The sequence below is a fragment of the Nicotiana tabacum genome, chromosome 6, assembly GCF_000715075.1.
Source record: "Nicotiana tabacum cultivar K326 chromosome 6, ASM71507v2, whole genome shotgun sequence".
Classification (NCBI taxonomy): Eukaryota; Viridiplantae; Streptophyta; class Magnoliopsida; order Solanales; family Solanaceae; genus Nicotiana; species Nicotiana tabacum.
The window spans coordinates 133,774,526-133,789,479 of NC_134085.1; the positions used below are offsets into that span (position 1 = coordinate 133,774,526).

General features: G+C 33.8%; 2 protein-coding genes across 6 annotated transcripts; both read left to right on the top strand.

The window, feature by feature from the left end:
• Positions 1–8: 8 nt before the first annotated feature.
• On the top strand, positions 9–8,371 carry LOC107823668 (uncharacterized). 5 transcript variants are annotated; one of them, XM_016650359.2, is made up of 11 exons: positions 37–192; positions 2,874–3,085; positions 3,364–3,497; positions 3,739–3,783; positions 3,880–3,978; positions 4,572–4,676; positions 4,779–4,985; positions 5,259–5,344; positions 6,314–7,314; positions 7,409–7,606; positions 8,168–8,371. In XM_016650359.2, exons 2-11 carry the CDS (start codon positions 2,905–2,907, stop codon positions 8,236–8,238), a joined length of 2,127 nt encoding a protein of 708 aa, XP_016505845.1. In that variant the 5' UTR covers positions 37–192; positions 2,874–2,904; the 3' UTR covers positions 8,239–8,371. The 5 variants fall into 5 exon arrangements, with proteins under 5 accessions (XP_016505846.1, XP_016505845.1, XP_016505843.1 ...); XM_016650360.2 differs by lacking the exon at positions 8,168–8,371 and having other exon boundaries at positions 9–192; positions 3,880–3,933; positions 7,409–7,913; XM_016650357.2 differs by lacking the exon at positions 8,168–8,371 and having other exon boundaries at positions 7,409–7,913.
• An 829-nt stretch (positions 8,372–9,200) lies between these two features.
• On the top strand, positions 9,201–9,935 carry LOC107823665 (uncharacterized). The gene has a single exon (XM_016650350.1). It carries the CDS (start codon positions 9,201–9,203, stop codon positions 9,933–9,935), a length of 735 nt encoding a protein of 244 aa, XP_016505836.1.
• Positions 9,936–14,954: the final 5,019 nt, after the last annotated feature.

Here is a 14,954-nt window from a genome sequence, read left to right on the forward strand (position 1 = left end):
TACTTCTCACTCTCCCTCCCTTTGGTCCCTCTGCAGATTTCGCCGACTCCTCCTCTCCTCTCCTCTCCCAATATATATATATATATATACACACACATTCATACATATATTCACATAATCTTTTTTTTCTCTCTACCGGCGATTTTCAATCCCTCCGACCGCCGGTGATCCCTCGATACTTTTGCGGCACTGGTATGTATTCTAAACTCTACTAAGGAGTATTCTTTTTCTATGTTTTGTACCGGCACGTGCCGATCACGGATCACGTCACCTCAAGCCCTAAGCTGACGCACGTTTTCTTTCTTTTTAATCAAGTTAGCTCTACTTTGATCTGATATTAATGTACTTCTTGTTATTGCTTCGTTATTTCATTCGTATCATAGAGTCTTATTTATTTTTATTGGAACTTTATTAGTTCTATGAGTTGCTTTACTGTGTAGAAGTTGTATATCTCTATAAAATTTATAGCAACCTAAGCAGTGTATTAAACTACTGAAGAAAGTTTAAATTTTGATGCGCTAAATGCGAATGCGTTAATCAGTAACTATGATTCTCACTCTGCATTGGTGATGGAACGGGAAGCTTTTTTTAAAAATTAATATTCTTATTCTAAATGCTGTTGAATTCAACATTTGAGCCCGGTGTACAAATTTATCTATCGTAATCCGCCTCTATGAGTCATTGTTGAAATCATAATTGATGGTGAATGCTGCAAACCTCACTATTGGGAATGGTACTTTGAGATTCAGTAAAAAGTTTTGAATCCCTTGGCTTTGGTCCGATAGTAAGATTGCCACACCTGATGTGTGGATTAGGAGCATGTCATAGGTTAGAACACTGCCGCAGACAAAAGCCTGAGATTTAGGTGGAGAAGGGTAGAGGAACAAGACCATTATCGACCAAGTTGTAAATTCTGCACCCCTGGCCCTTGGGTATTTCTTGGTTACTTATAAAAATAATAAGAAGTTTTGAAACATTATGGTTAACAATCCTTAATGTAGGTATGGTTCCTAACCATAATCTTTAGGAAGGAAAAATCTTACTTTTTCTTTGATAAAGTAATAAAGGAAGGAAGATCTTACATAAGAAGGATAATATTAAAATAGGGTCTGTTGTTAGAAATAAGATTAGGTGAGCTTCTAGTTTTGACAACTGATTTCGTTATCCAACATTTGTGTATCCTGTCTGATCATATGAAATCCTTAATTGTATTGGAAAGGATGGACTCTAATGCCTTGAAAATACATTTGAATTTGGTTGGGATATTTAAGGAATTTATTAAGAAAACTCTGTTCTGTATAAACAGTAGATTATTTTCATGGAGATGGTTAACAAGACTGATCATTTGACAGCACAAAATTTACTTCTTAGTTTCTCTTCTACTTCTGTCCACCTATTCAGTAAGCATACATGGTAAGGATCTTCAGGATTTCAAGTTAGTTGAAGGGACTGGTGTACACTTCACCATAAAGCAGTAAACTTTTTTCTTGGTGAGATGTTCAAGGAAATCCAGCTGTACCAATAAAAGTCAACTGTACTTGGCTTTTAATGAGAGACTGCTGCTCGAGATCAATTACATCTATACTATAGAAGGTGAAAAATTGATAGGTGTTTTTCTTATCTAGCCTTCTTTTAGTGTCCCATTGCCTTTTAGCCAGTAAATTTTCTATTTATTCATTTGTTGATGGGATATCTGCTTTTTCAAAACTCTTCTTCTAGGTGCATTAAGAAAAAGAAAAGAAAGAGAAGTTTTGCTGGTTGAATACTGGAAAAATCATCTTTCTTGCATGAATTGCACTCAATTGCTTCAGTTGTAAAACAAGCTAGCGTCACAGAGTCAATTGCATCATATTGAAAGAATGTTTTTAAATCAGGAACGATTGAAAGAATATTTTCAAACAAGGTAGTAGTTGTTGATAGTGGAAGTAGGCTTGCTGAATAATTAAATACAATTTAAATATGGACACTTGGGATCAGCTGCTCATTTAATACTCGAAAATTAATCTGTGAAATGACCAATGCATGCCTAAACTTCTAAAGCTTACAAGGTAGATAAGTTGAGTTTGTAAAGCTAATCACCAGGCTTGTTTCTGCTTCAATGTAGGGTTTGAATTTTTTACTTAGCCAAGGCTATCCAGAAAAACTTCAAAGAAGGTTTGCATCTTTGGATTAGAGGTCAACTTAAGAGATTTTCCAAAATCCTTTAGAAGTGAACCTCTTTTTGATTAGTGAAATAAGTGTTAAGCCTGGTTCCCGGATAGCAACCGTCTGAGTAACAAATCAGTACTAGAATATCTTCTGCTTTATGTTGATCTCAAGTGCCTGCCGAAAATAATTTATGCTTCTGAGTGACAATTAGTAGAATAACTGAGATAGGTATCGGCAAAGTAGAAATTTTTATTTTGCTAAGTCTTTTGGTTTCCAGATGTTTTGGATTTGCTATATATTTGTTTTAGGTCAGGATGTTTTAACATTGTGGCTGTTCATGCAAGTAATTCTTTTTATTCTTCTTTTCTGTCCATTTGTTTGCTGCAATTTTTCGTAACTCAGTGGCATTCTGTGATTGTATCTTCAATTTATGAGTGCAGTTTCAAAAATTTTATTTTCAGTTGAAATTTAATAGTAGTGTCTCTTCCAGGTTATGTGTAAAGATGCAAGTTGTGTTCATCTTTTCTACTTTTTTCTTGCCTCTTTATTTATTTCTGCTGTAAAAACACATATCTTTTGTAGTTCTTGCCTGCCATGATGAAGATATAGTATATCTACACAAGCACAACTCAGAAACATGCATGTACAGATTTATCTGACTCGTTCGGCAGAATATGCGATATTAGTTTGGATTGTCGACATCTAATTGATAACTTCTTCTGCAGTTCGATTTTATGAGCCATTAACTGAGAATACATGTCGGTTGGAAAGCTCAGAATAGGTGCTACGCCAGCTGCAATGAAAGCCGATGAGGGAAATGATTCGCTTGATACTTTGATTAGGCAAGCCATAGGCAAGGAGCCTCTTTTTTCTTTTTCAAGAACAGGGGATGGTCCTGTCCAGTGGTTTCAACTGCTTCATGGTTTAGAGCAGCAAGGTAACAAAGTAACGTCTAAAAATGGCTGCATTCATAGCATACAACATTTCTCTAGGTTTTTGAGCATATTAGATAAGTTAGTCGGGTAAGTCACCAATATTTCAATAGGTCTGAAAACCTTGTGGTTGTAAAGAATGTCAAGCTTTTGGCAGTACTTGTCTTTTGTGTGTTAGAGGCAGAACCCTTCAAGTACATGAAATGGACTAAAAATTGGTTACCTATGGAGCTACAATTGAAGCCATGGGGATTGATTTTGGTTTATGTGGTTCTTTGTGCAGATAATGCTGGTGGTTGGCCAATGCTAACACCGTTAAAACTTCAGAAGTGTGAAAAATGTTCTCGGGAATTTTATGCCCCTATAAATTATCGGAGACATATGCGTCTGCATCGTCGAGCTTTAAACTTTGATAAGGTATCTTTAGATGTCATTTTCCTTTATATTACTTTATCCTTTCAGAATAACAAATTCGTTTTATTCCAGAAAGTTATAGGTTTACTGTTGCATATGTAAACCACCTTTTTCCAATATAATTTCCATTCTGGTGACCTTTACAATGTTTTGTTATAAAACTTAGTGCAGTTGTGTTTGCTTGTCAATAATTTGAATGTGGGTGTGATACATGTGCATCTTATTATTTGTTCACATTTTGCAGGAATCTCGCAAATACAGGGATCTGCTGGGAGCATTTTGGGATAAGGTACTCCCCTCTGCCCCCCTCTCTAAATTTTCTTTGTTGTGTTGTTCAGTGTCCTTTGTTCCATATGGCTATTTATGTTTGCATAACTACATGCAGCTCTCAGTGGATGAGATTAAGGAAGTTGTATCGTTGCATGATGTTTCAATAAAGGTAAGTACCAGATTCACGTTACCTGTCCATGATGTTTCAATAAAGGTAAGTACCAGATTCACTTTACCTGTCTTAGGTATTTGTTTGCCTGGAATTTGAAGTGAGTTTTTTTAACATGCAAATTTTGACCTTATCCAATCAAATTTGAGACAAATGGATCATCTAAAGTCAACCATTGATCATCAAATTGCTTGCAGTGATTGTAGTAGGATAATTGGTGATGTGCTACAAGGTGCTTCTTACATCTCTGACGTATGTATGTGAAGTTGACAATAGTATATTTGTATTCTGCATGTTCTACCTTTCTATGGGAAATTACAGCTTAATTCTTATATTTGGCAACTTGCACTTAGTTCCATTTCCCTTTATAAAGAGGTAGCAGGCTGATTATTATCACACAAGTAATTGTTAACTGTAGAGTTAAAGGATCTATTTTTTATTCAAACTATCTCTTTATTTCATATAAATGTCTACTCATGCTAGAAATCTCTAGCTTGTTTATAATAAGCGTACGGCTGGTGGTAAACTTTCTTTACAAAGTGACTGTTGGACTGTAGTACGCTAGAAAATTCTAACGTTTCATTTGCTGATCTTTAAAGTTACAAAGGATCATTTTTGTGGTTGATAATGTCTTTCAGGACCTTGCTGGATCTTCACTTGTTAATGACCTGGCAACATCTCTGCAAAAGATGGCGATTTGGGCTCATCCTCAAGATTATTATGAGGCTGGTTTAGCTTTGTTGGTAAGTAATCTAATTCAACTTCCTGTCAAGTGCAATCGATGCACTTCCCTGACAAAAGAGAAGTGAGCAGAAGAGTCAATAATGCTCATAGTTAATTTGCAGGAAGTCATCCAAGGTAAACCTTCCAAGCTTCCAATTACCTCTCAGGAATTATTTAGCATCCTTGATGATGCTAGCGAAACAACATTTTTATGTGCCGGCACAGCCGAGTCGGTGCAAAAATATGTTTTTGACGGGTATGCTGCCAAAAAAGGTCTCGAGTTTAAAAACTTGGTTGCTTGCGCTAGCTTCCTTTTTGAACAGAAACTGGTAGTTCTTTCTTCCTTACCTCTTAATTTTTTTTTTATTTCTTGAGAACTAGCTAGCTTTATTTTGTCTCTGTGTACATGTCTATAGAAATATTAACGCCATGCACCAGCATATTGCATTGAAATGAATGTTTCTAGGTTAATTTTTTATATATTTTGGGAAATGCTAATAGTTGTGCTAAGCATTCTCTGTTTATTTTTCCTTTTTCTCGTATCAGACTGATCCTGTCCTTTAAACTAACATGCACAGTGACTTGTGTCCTGTTATGCCCAGGTAAAAGCATGGTTCGCAGACAAAGATGCTGAAGCTATGAGATGCCAGAAGTTGCTTTTTGAGGAGGAAGAAGCTGCTCAAAAAAGGTGAGGCACTGTTTACTGTATTTCTCGTTCTCTAATATTGCCTTTTCATGTGTCCCACTAGGAATTATGGCTTTTACTGATCATCATTTTTCTTATGTTCTTAGTAGGTAGTCAATAATTGATAAAGAGGTATTCCTTTTATTTTATGGAATGAAGTGTTAGAAAACATTTACATACTCGAGGTGTGACTATTTTTGTGAACAGATTTATATGTTGTGAAGTTGTGCTCTTGGAGTTTATTCCCTCTTTTCTTGAAGCAGATTGCTTTTCATTTAGTTCTCAATCCCAGAAATAGTATATGGAGATAAAGAGTCATTTTCACATGTTTTGAGGACTGGTGATGTTGACATTTATATCCCTATTAATGTGGCCAATAATTTCCTCTGGTTTCATAGCTACTTGTTTTGTTACTTGTTCTTCGCCAACTGATTTGTAAGTCTGGAAAATAAATAATGAGGAGATTTCAATAGCTTTTTTAGCATTTCCGGAAGGGGATAGAGTGAGACTGAACCAGCCATTCTTGTTCATAGTTGTTGGGAGAGTTCTCTTCATGCCATGTCAAGAGTTCGAGGCTGAAAGTTGTCAGCAGAGAAAGCGATAGAGTGAGACACAAATCAAAGGGGAAAATATTCTACATGCTTAACAACTCCTAGCTACTTGAAAGATTGTTATCACTTACATAAAAATAAAATAAGATACATGATTTGCCTCCAGGGCATTGTTCTAGTGGTAAGAGCACAACATGTGATGCAGATCATCGTTCAAATCCTGCTGGCTGCTGCAGACAAATGCTTGGTATTTAAGTAGAGAAGGGTAGAGGGGCAATGCCCATTATCTATTGAGTTTAGAATCGCCCGTCACTATCCCTCGGACTTTTCTCAGTTATCAAAAAAGAATAAGATACATGATTATATTTTCAGTTGTGCAGTTACAGAAACTCATTTCACTATCATTCTTGTTTTCTTGTAGACGAGCTGAGCTGTTGGAACGGAAAAAGCTGAAAAAGCTTAGGCAGAAGGAACAGAGAGCAAGAGAGCAATCAAATTGGGAAAGGGGAGATTTGGAGGTACCTGCTGATTCTTTTGAAGGTCCAATAGCAGAATCTTCTGTCCGTTCAGCGGCAGCATCTGAATCCAGTTCTAGTACTCCCCAAGTATCTGATGATATTTACTCCTGCCTTGAACTTGTTCAATTCTCTAACAATGAAAATATGGACATTGAAGCCCAACTAAATATCTCTCATCCGCACCTGGATCTAGTTGAAATTCAGGATGTTGAGCCCCCTCCAGTGTCTGCAAATAGTCGACGGCATTTCCCCCACACCCAGTGGCAAGTCGCAAAATCACAACGAACAGGGAGAAATGGTTTTCGTAACAACCAGAATCATGAAGTACAGAATCTTGAACCAATACAGAAGCATGGAGTTATTAAAGACCGAGGTGCCCCTGTTAATGGCAGTAAGATTTGGACAAGAAAAATTAGAGTGCAAAATGGTGAGCGCTTAAGGCTGGATCCGCAGAAAGAGGCAATTGATCAAAATCAGAGGAACTGTGAAGTGATGATTGGTTCTATATCTGTTTCAATGAAAAATTGCAGCACACATGGACAGGGTAACTGTCCTGCTGTCGAAAGAGATAACTTTGAAAGCATAGAGCCAGCCATGCTACAAAAGTTAAATCATGTACAGAAGCCAGCAAAGCACGATGTTCTTCAGGGTGGGTCAAATGGAGCAGCTGTGAAGCTCTGGAGGCCTGTGAGCAGGCATGGAAGTGGACGACAAGATCCTGGAGAGGATGTGATCTCTGTAAAGTTGGACAATCGGACTTCCTCCACTGAAAATAATTTGCGATTATGCTCGAGGGACAACCCTACTGGCAAGACTAAGAATTACACATGTCAGGTTTCAGATGGAAATGTTCTTCAAGGTCTGGGATTTTGCAGTGTTTCTGCGAAAGCTTTTCTATCTCAGAGTATGTTTCTATGCTCTTATTCATCTCCTGCTCTAGGTTTTCTACCTGCTTATTATCAGCTTCATATTAGTTTGACTGGTTTGAATAAATGTAGGATGGAAGGAGGCAATCTCGGGAGATCATGTTAGATTAGTCCTTTCCGATGACATTGAGGTTTCAGGACAGTCCGACACGCAAAATGGCAGTTCAGAAGCAGCCCCGCGGTCAGCTGATCAGGACCATGGTATTCTTGTCAAAGCCGACAACCAGCAGGCAAATACTGGAGATCTTAGTTTTTCGTCCAATGGCAACAGTAAGGTTAAGTTTAGGCAGAAGCCTGATAAGTCTACTAAGATAAAGTGCATTCCAAAGCAAAAAAAACAAAAACAAAAACAAGCCTTAATTTAGTAGGATAAAGGTATTTCATGGGTTATAATACCAGATTGTGCACAGCTTTTACGGTCCAGCAGAGGTTCCGTTTTACCTGTGGTCTTCTGTCAAAGAGTTGAAGGAAGGTTTTCTAGAGTATACAGTCCCATTGTCGCAGCATTATGGCTAGGGTAGTTTTCTTTTTGCAACTTCCAATTTTTCTCTAATAAGTTGGCTTTCTAAATTTTTTGATCTCAGTGCTCGCCATTTTCTGCCGTTGCCGCTCAACAAATCTCATGTTTTCTCGGACAATATGTGAATATAGGATCAATTGATAAGATAATCCCAATTATTTACAGAACAATTAGATTAGCACTCACTCTGAGCTTCTTCCAAATTATTTTTTGTGCTTATTTGGTTCAGTCAAAGGCCCCACTTGTATGATTATACTGAGTTTGTTGTTGTTTACTAATGGATAACTTTCTTGCTACATCTGCGTATTCAGGCGCCCACAGGATATTCGCACTCTTTGGTTCGCTGCACTGGCTGTTGATCTTTTTCTATCCTCCTAAGTGAACATATGAAGAAGGTTCATTGCAACTCGCACAATATACTTTCTGACGACTTGACAGTACGGTCCGTCTTTTGTTGCCCAGCTTAGAATACGTACTTAAGTAACACCCGTTGTATAATTATGAATACTCTCCCGTTCAAGTCAAATTTAACTGGTGTGGAGTTTTAAGATTAAAATGTTGAACAGATTATCAAATAAAATAATGGAGAATAATAATAATAATAACTGATGTTAAACTTTATTGCTAGAGAAGTTAAGTTTTCAGCAAAGTCATCTGGATAACTTTTAAGGAAATGTATTTGATTGTCTGTGAGCTTTCCAAAGATGTAGAGTCTTTGAGCACTTTTCTTTCGATATTTTCTTTTCTAAAGTTAATTTTTTAAAGATAATACTAAACAAACATGCAACTTTACCTTTTCAAGACTAACCAATAGGAAAGAATGTCTAGTTTTACTTTTTAAAAGGCTAGTAATTTTTTATGATCATCTGCTGAAAAGTTGAATTTCCAATGCACAACTCACGGAATGCATAAGGATAAGTAACAATAAAGATAACACTCAAGGAAAATAAGGGGCGAAATAATAACTCACGGACGCAGCCACTCGACAGGCCACAATTCGACCACCGAACGACATGCCTCCTTAGTAGCTTCACACATTTTGACTTAACGACAAATGTCTTAGCTATCTAACAAATGACCCACATGACATTCCAAAGATAAACTAGTAGTACCAGTACCCCCACCCTAACTGCAACGTCCTGTTATTTCAGCCACGTATTTTACCCAACACCTCCAACTACCACGTGTACTTCCTTGTCCCTTACAAGACAACTTCTGCATTTTAACTGCAATGCAAATGGTTGTTCACTTTCTGAACTAGTTAGTTCCTTATCATCTTCATATAAACGAATTTTACTTCAAATCCATCAAAAAAGAAGCAACCAAGAAGGAAGTTTTAAAGAAATGTCAGGTGGGGTTGGTGTATGTAGTGACATTAGTTTACCAAAAGATGAACACTTTCCACAGGACAAGAATCAGACCAAATTCCCCAACAATAAAAAACCTCAGCACCAAAACAGACGATTCTTCACTTTCAGACAACTTAACGCCCTTGCCGTTGTAATCGTCTTTTCTTCTAGTGGTATGGTGAGTGTTGAGGATTTCGCTTTTGTTATATTTTCTCTAATTTACATGTACTTCATTTCCAAAATTGCCTTCCCACCAATTTCTCCTCAAACAGAACCCCCTGTTTTTAGCGAAAACAACAAGTTTCTTACTCTTTACGTTACAGTTGGGGCAATTGTGGGGTTATTTCTTCCTATAGCTTATATTTTCGAAGGTATTTACGAGGGTGATAAAGAAGGTATTAAAGCAGCAGCACCACATGTTTTCTTGTTGGCCAGTCAAGTTTTTATGGAAGGATTGGCGTTTACTGATAGATTTTCGCTACCTATACGTGTATTTGTTCCAGTATTTTACAATTCGAGGAGGATTTTTACAATTATGGAATGGTTGACAAGTGAAATTTCTCAAGTGGATCAAGAATATGGAGGAAATGTGAGGAGGCTGTATATGGGTAGAGCTTTAGCTGTTGCAAATATGGTATTTTGGTGTTTTAATTTGTTTGGTTTCTTGTTGCCTGTGTATCTTCCTAAGGCCTTTAAGATATATTACTCTGCCCGCAAACTAAAAGATTGAGTAAAGAAAGTAGTATTTCTTAGGCTTTTATTTTCATTTTCCAAAAGAATCAAGTAGTTGTGAGATGTATGTTATAAATGGATTTGTATTTTCTGTGATTTGTCTAGATTATTTGGTTGATCAAGAGGCTTATTTCATTAACAAAAGTGGAAAAATTAAAAATGACTTCCTTACTAATAATTACTTTACTTTACTTATTACTTACACACACCTATCTAATAAGAGGGAAAGCAAGGAGCTCTCCGTCAACCTGCCTGCCTGGCGTAGGGATATTTTTGGAGTATTTTACTGTCTGGTCTGAAGACTTGACTTTTTGCTGAAAAATTAGCATTATTTCTTCTAATTGAATTGCATTACGGGTAATAGATTGAATTGCAGCACTTTGTTGAGTTTCATTTTGCCCTTGCTTTTGCTTTTGCTTTTTCGAACAGTAAATGTACTTGTACAATTTTGTAAATTCAAGAATAGCAAAGCCTTGTTTCAACGTCCGAAAAGGTATTAATGTTGAAGATGCCACATGAAAATGATCTCATAAATTCACAAGTGTCTCTAACTTATAAGTACTAATCTTTTAGTACATGTGCTTTAAAATGTTAACCTTATTTTTGTATCCTTCATCGTAAATTAAATTTCATCCAGCTTTAGCATACTCATTTGTAAAATTGAAGTATATAATAATTAATACTAGGTCCTTTTTTGGGTAAACAATATAAGCTCATTTTATAAATTAAATTTAAATTTTTTATTTTCATCATTGTAATTTAAATTGATCTAACTTTAGCATACCTATCTCTAAAATCTTTAAAAAAAATGTAATTTTTGTTTGGGTAAAGAATTTTTGTTAGAGTAAAACATAGTCAACTAGAGGTAAAAAAAGAAAAACAAGTACTATCCAATATATGACAAATGGATAAATGAAGAAACAATTATGTACTTTAATATGCTTTTCAGTTACTATAGAAAATAAAGGATCCTAATTGGGTTAATTATTACTGTGACAGAGGAATGACTCAACAAATAATTATATACGACTATTATACTTTTCGCTTACCTTGATTATTTGTAAATAAATTATATTAGTTGATAAATGAAGAACTATAAATGCAACTATATAAGATTATCTTCATTTTAATCATTGGAAGGAAAAAGCTTGTTAAATAACTTGTGTCTGTTGTTATTATAACAATTGGAGAACTAAATAGGTAAAGTGGATCAATAAAACTTGTAAAAGTAAAAAGTACTTCTACCTTGTAAACTTATTTGATAGATAACACCTAACAACAACTTCTACGTGAGTTCAGTTCCCAATTAAGATTTCTCCTTTTGATTTTTTGATGTGTTTGATTTTATTGCTGAGTTAAGCGTTGATTTTAATAATTTCAGCGGTAAAATATTATTAAGATTATGTTAAAATTGCAATTTTTTAATAAAAATACAAAATAAAAAATCGAAGAAAACACGAATCCTAGGACAATTAGCAGTTTGCTCCATCGTAGCTTAACTCTTTGCACTAAAAATCTCTCTTTATTTCACTTAATCTTCTTGAAGTTCCGCGGTAACTCACTTTACCATCCAATTGACGACGTTGTCGAAGCACTCAGAGTCATAAATATCCTCACCAACTCCATTTTCGTCAACCGATAATTCAGCTCCTCTTAAATTAGAATTGCATAAAACAAAGAAACCAGGTTTAATTTGTGTTAAGATTCTTTTCTGGTGATGGGCATTGCGATGCTATGGAGACTTTGGGCAGCATAGAAGCTCAATCGAACCCCTAATTTTTCTTGTCAGAAAAATTGACACAACATCAAGAACCGATGAAGACATTAATATAAAAGTGGTACAAAATCCACAAAGGAAAGAAATTGCAATTTGTATAATTGAGGAAAGAATAAGTTTAGAAAGATAAACACTTACAGAACAGAAGTCCAAAGTTAAGAGCAAGAGGAGCAATTAGAAACTAAAGACACATATTAAACCTAATTTTTTGATTAAACTATAATAAAATTATTTTGGTATTCAAGACATATTAAAGAAAATTAACTACCTTAGATATACAAGAAATTGACAGTGAAGATAGTTGCATGAGCACCTTTAATAAAAACAAAACATCTATAAAAACAGAAAAAGAGACGAAGAAAATAAGAGAAGAACTTTAGATGCAAAAACTCGTAGGGAGAACAAAGAAGAGATGATATGTAATTTCTTATGTTGTAAAACAGAATTTTTGTATCATTCAGCATAAGTTAAGCAAAAAATTTGCTCAAGTTAATTAGCATAATATGATCATAAAGCAGACTTCTTTTAAAATTTGAGTTTCAGGTAATAGTTTGGACAAACAAAATTATTAATTTTTTGCTTTTCAATTATTTTAGGTGGTTTAAGATTAACTTTAGGATTCTTTGAAGATGGACTTTTAAAACAAAAAGTTTTTTAATAATGAAAAAGTATGAAGAATTAACCTAAATAGTCGTCCATCCAATTGCTTAAACTAAAAATGCCCGTCAAATATATATATATATATATATATATATATATATATATATAACAATTATATATCACAAATTATTTTGTGTGTACCGGTTAAAAAAAGAAAACAATAATTATCAATCTATATGAAGCTCTCAAAAATTATAGTCTAATATTTAGCATATGTTTATTCACGGGCAATCGTTTACTAGCTCCCATTATAAACAGTAAGCACTAGGAGGGTTATGCACGGATTAGAGTATATCTATTTATAATAAATTAATTACCATGTTTACTATCAAATTAGCTGGAGTTTTTTTTAATGTAACTTAGATAGTTGAAAATTTTAAACTCAGTATAGATTTTGTGTTTTTTCAATTTCTAGACGGATTGCTTTTGTTTTATTCTCTTTATGGATAAAGATAGATGAACAGGTCATGTGTCAGTTTGGCACCTTGTTTGTTTGATAGGGTATATAAGAATAATGTTGAATATAATGTATTAGTAATGCTGGCATTAGTTATGTTAATATATTTTTTTATTTATTATTTAGTTTGATGTATTAAAGCATTACACAATTTTTGAAAGAATTGTTTGTTTATAAAAATACCTTCATAATTAATCCATTATTTTATTTTTTAAAAAAAACATATGTTGAGGAATATTTTTACATGAACAAGGTTTTAAAAAATATATATTTGGTTTGTCTACCTATATTGTAGTATATAACTAAATATTTATTTATAAAAAAAATATGCTAAGTATTTATTTATTTACTAGGGATATAATTTATTTCCAACTTTCTGGGACTATTTCTAACTTGCATTAATATAATAGCATATTTTAAACAAGCAAATTTTGAAGGATAATTTTGTCTTTAACTAAGCTCATACATGTATTAAAACCCATTGTATTGTTAATACCATGGTTTCTTATGCATTAGTTACGCATAGGATAATATCAAATAGGGTGTACAACTAATGCTTGCATAACTAATGCATATGTTCAAAAAGTGTACCAAATATGGTATTATGAATACACAAAGTTAATGCGTACATTAATTTATCTAATGCATCCTACCAAACGACCCCTAATAATAAATAGGTGTTTGCACATAAAAAATTGTAATTTTGAAAAAAAAAAGTATTTGGAGTTGAGTTGAAAAATAATATTTGTAATTTAAAATTATGTTTAGACATGCATTTTATTTCTTACAAAAGTATTGCAATTTTGTAAGTTGGGGAACAAAACTTTTTAAAATAAATTATTTTTAAATTTTTTAGAAACTTATAAAATTTTATGGACAAGTATGTATATATATATACACTAATTACTGATAGCCCGTGCTGAGCACGAGCCCAATTACTCTATGCTAAATTTTGGGGTGTACCTTTATTTTTCTTTCATTTTCTTCGTATTTATAAAAAAAGGAGATTTGTTGTTGTGCGACTACTGTAAATAAGTAATTACAGTTTGCAACACAACTTTTGTCTATCGGTTATTTATTTCTGATTTCATGAGAAAATCTTCGTAATTATCTCAAGCTAGATACCAGTCTCATAGAATAAGTAAGCTAATCATCTATTTGTTTTATGCGATTTAGACTTTAGACTACTTTAATAAAGCGATACATATACAAATTTGAAACTTTTTTACACCGATATTCTTTAAAAAATACTTAGAGCAACATAATATATGATTCACCTTTAGAACAATTTCTTCTTCGGTCGAGAAATAACAAGTTTGAATAAATTATATTTGATCAAAATTAATTTTCTACTAAGATTAAATTTTTAGCAAGCATTTAAATCAGGCCCATTTCATAAATTTGACTGCCCAACGGACATTATAAAGTGGGTTAGTTATAACTGTTACTCTAACAATTGAAAAATTAATTCAAATAGCGGACCACCAAACTGTGTAAACTAAAAATAGCCATTGAAGATATAATATATGTATATTATATGTGTATAATTATGTATTATCGATGTATAAATTATGTATATGGCTAGAAAAGTAAACAATGAATATGACAGGCTATATGTGTAAAAATCCCAACAATTTTACCTTAGTATAAAAGTGGGTGTACTTGTAACTATAATTTTTTCCCTAATAGTATCACTTTTATGTCCTTTTTGGGTGTTCAAATAAATCCCCAGAATACGTTAAAATAAATTTAATAGATCGTACAGGTGTTGGTAATGTTGTAAGTGGAAAAATTGGGGACAAAAAGAGATACACTATCAGTAGCATTCCATGAATTTTCAGAAAAAGCTCCGTAACCTAATTTATGGAAACACATGAGGTAATGCAAGGTAATAAATTAAGATATTATTGTGAAAAGTACTAAAGATTATTTGTAATTTCATATATAAAGATATTTGTTAGCAGTGATGTACAAATTATTCTTTATTATTTCTAAGCGTATTTGGTAGCAGCTATCAAATATAGACATGGCAACCAAAGATGAAGCTAAAAAGGAGAAAAACCAAAGCAATTACATGAACATGAACTTTTGAAAGACGCGATGTACCAAATAACCCCTATTTC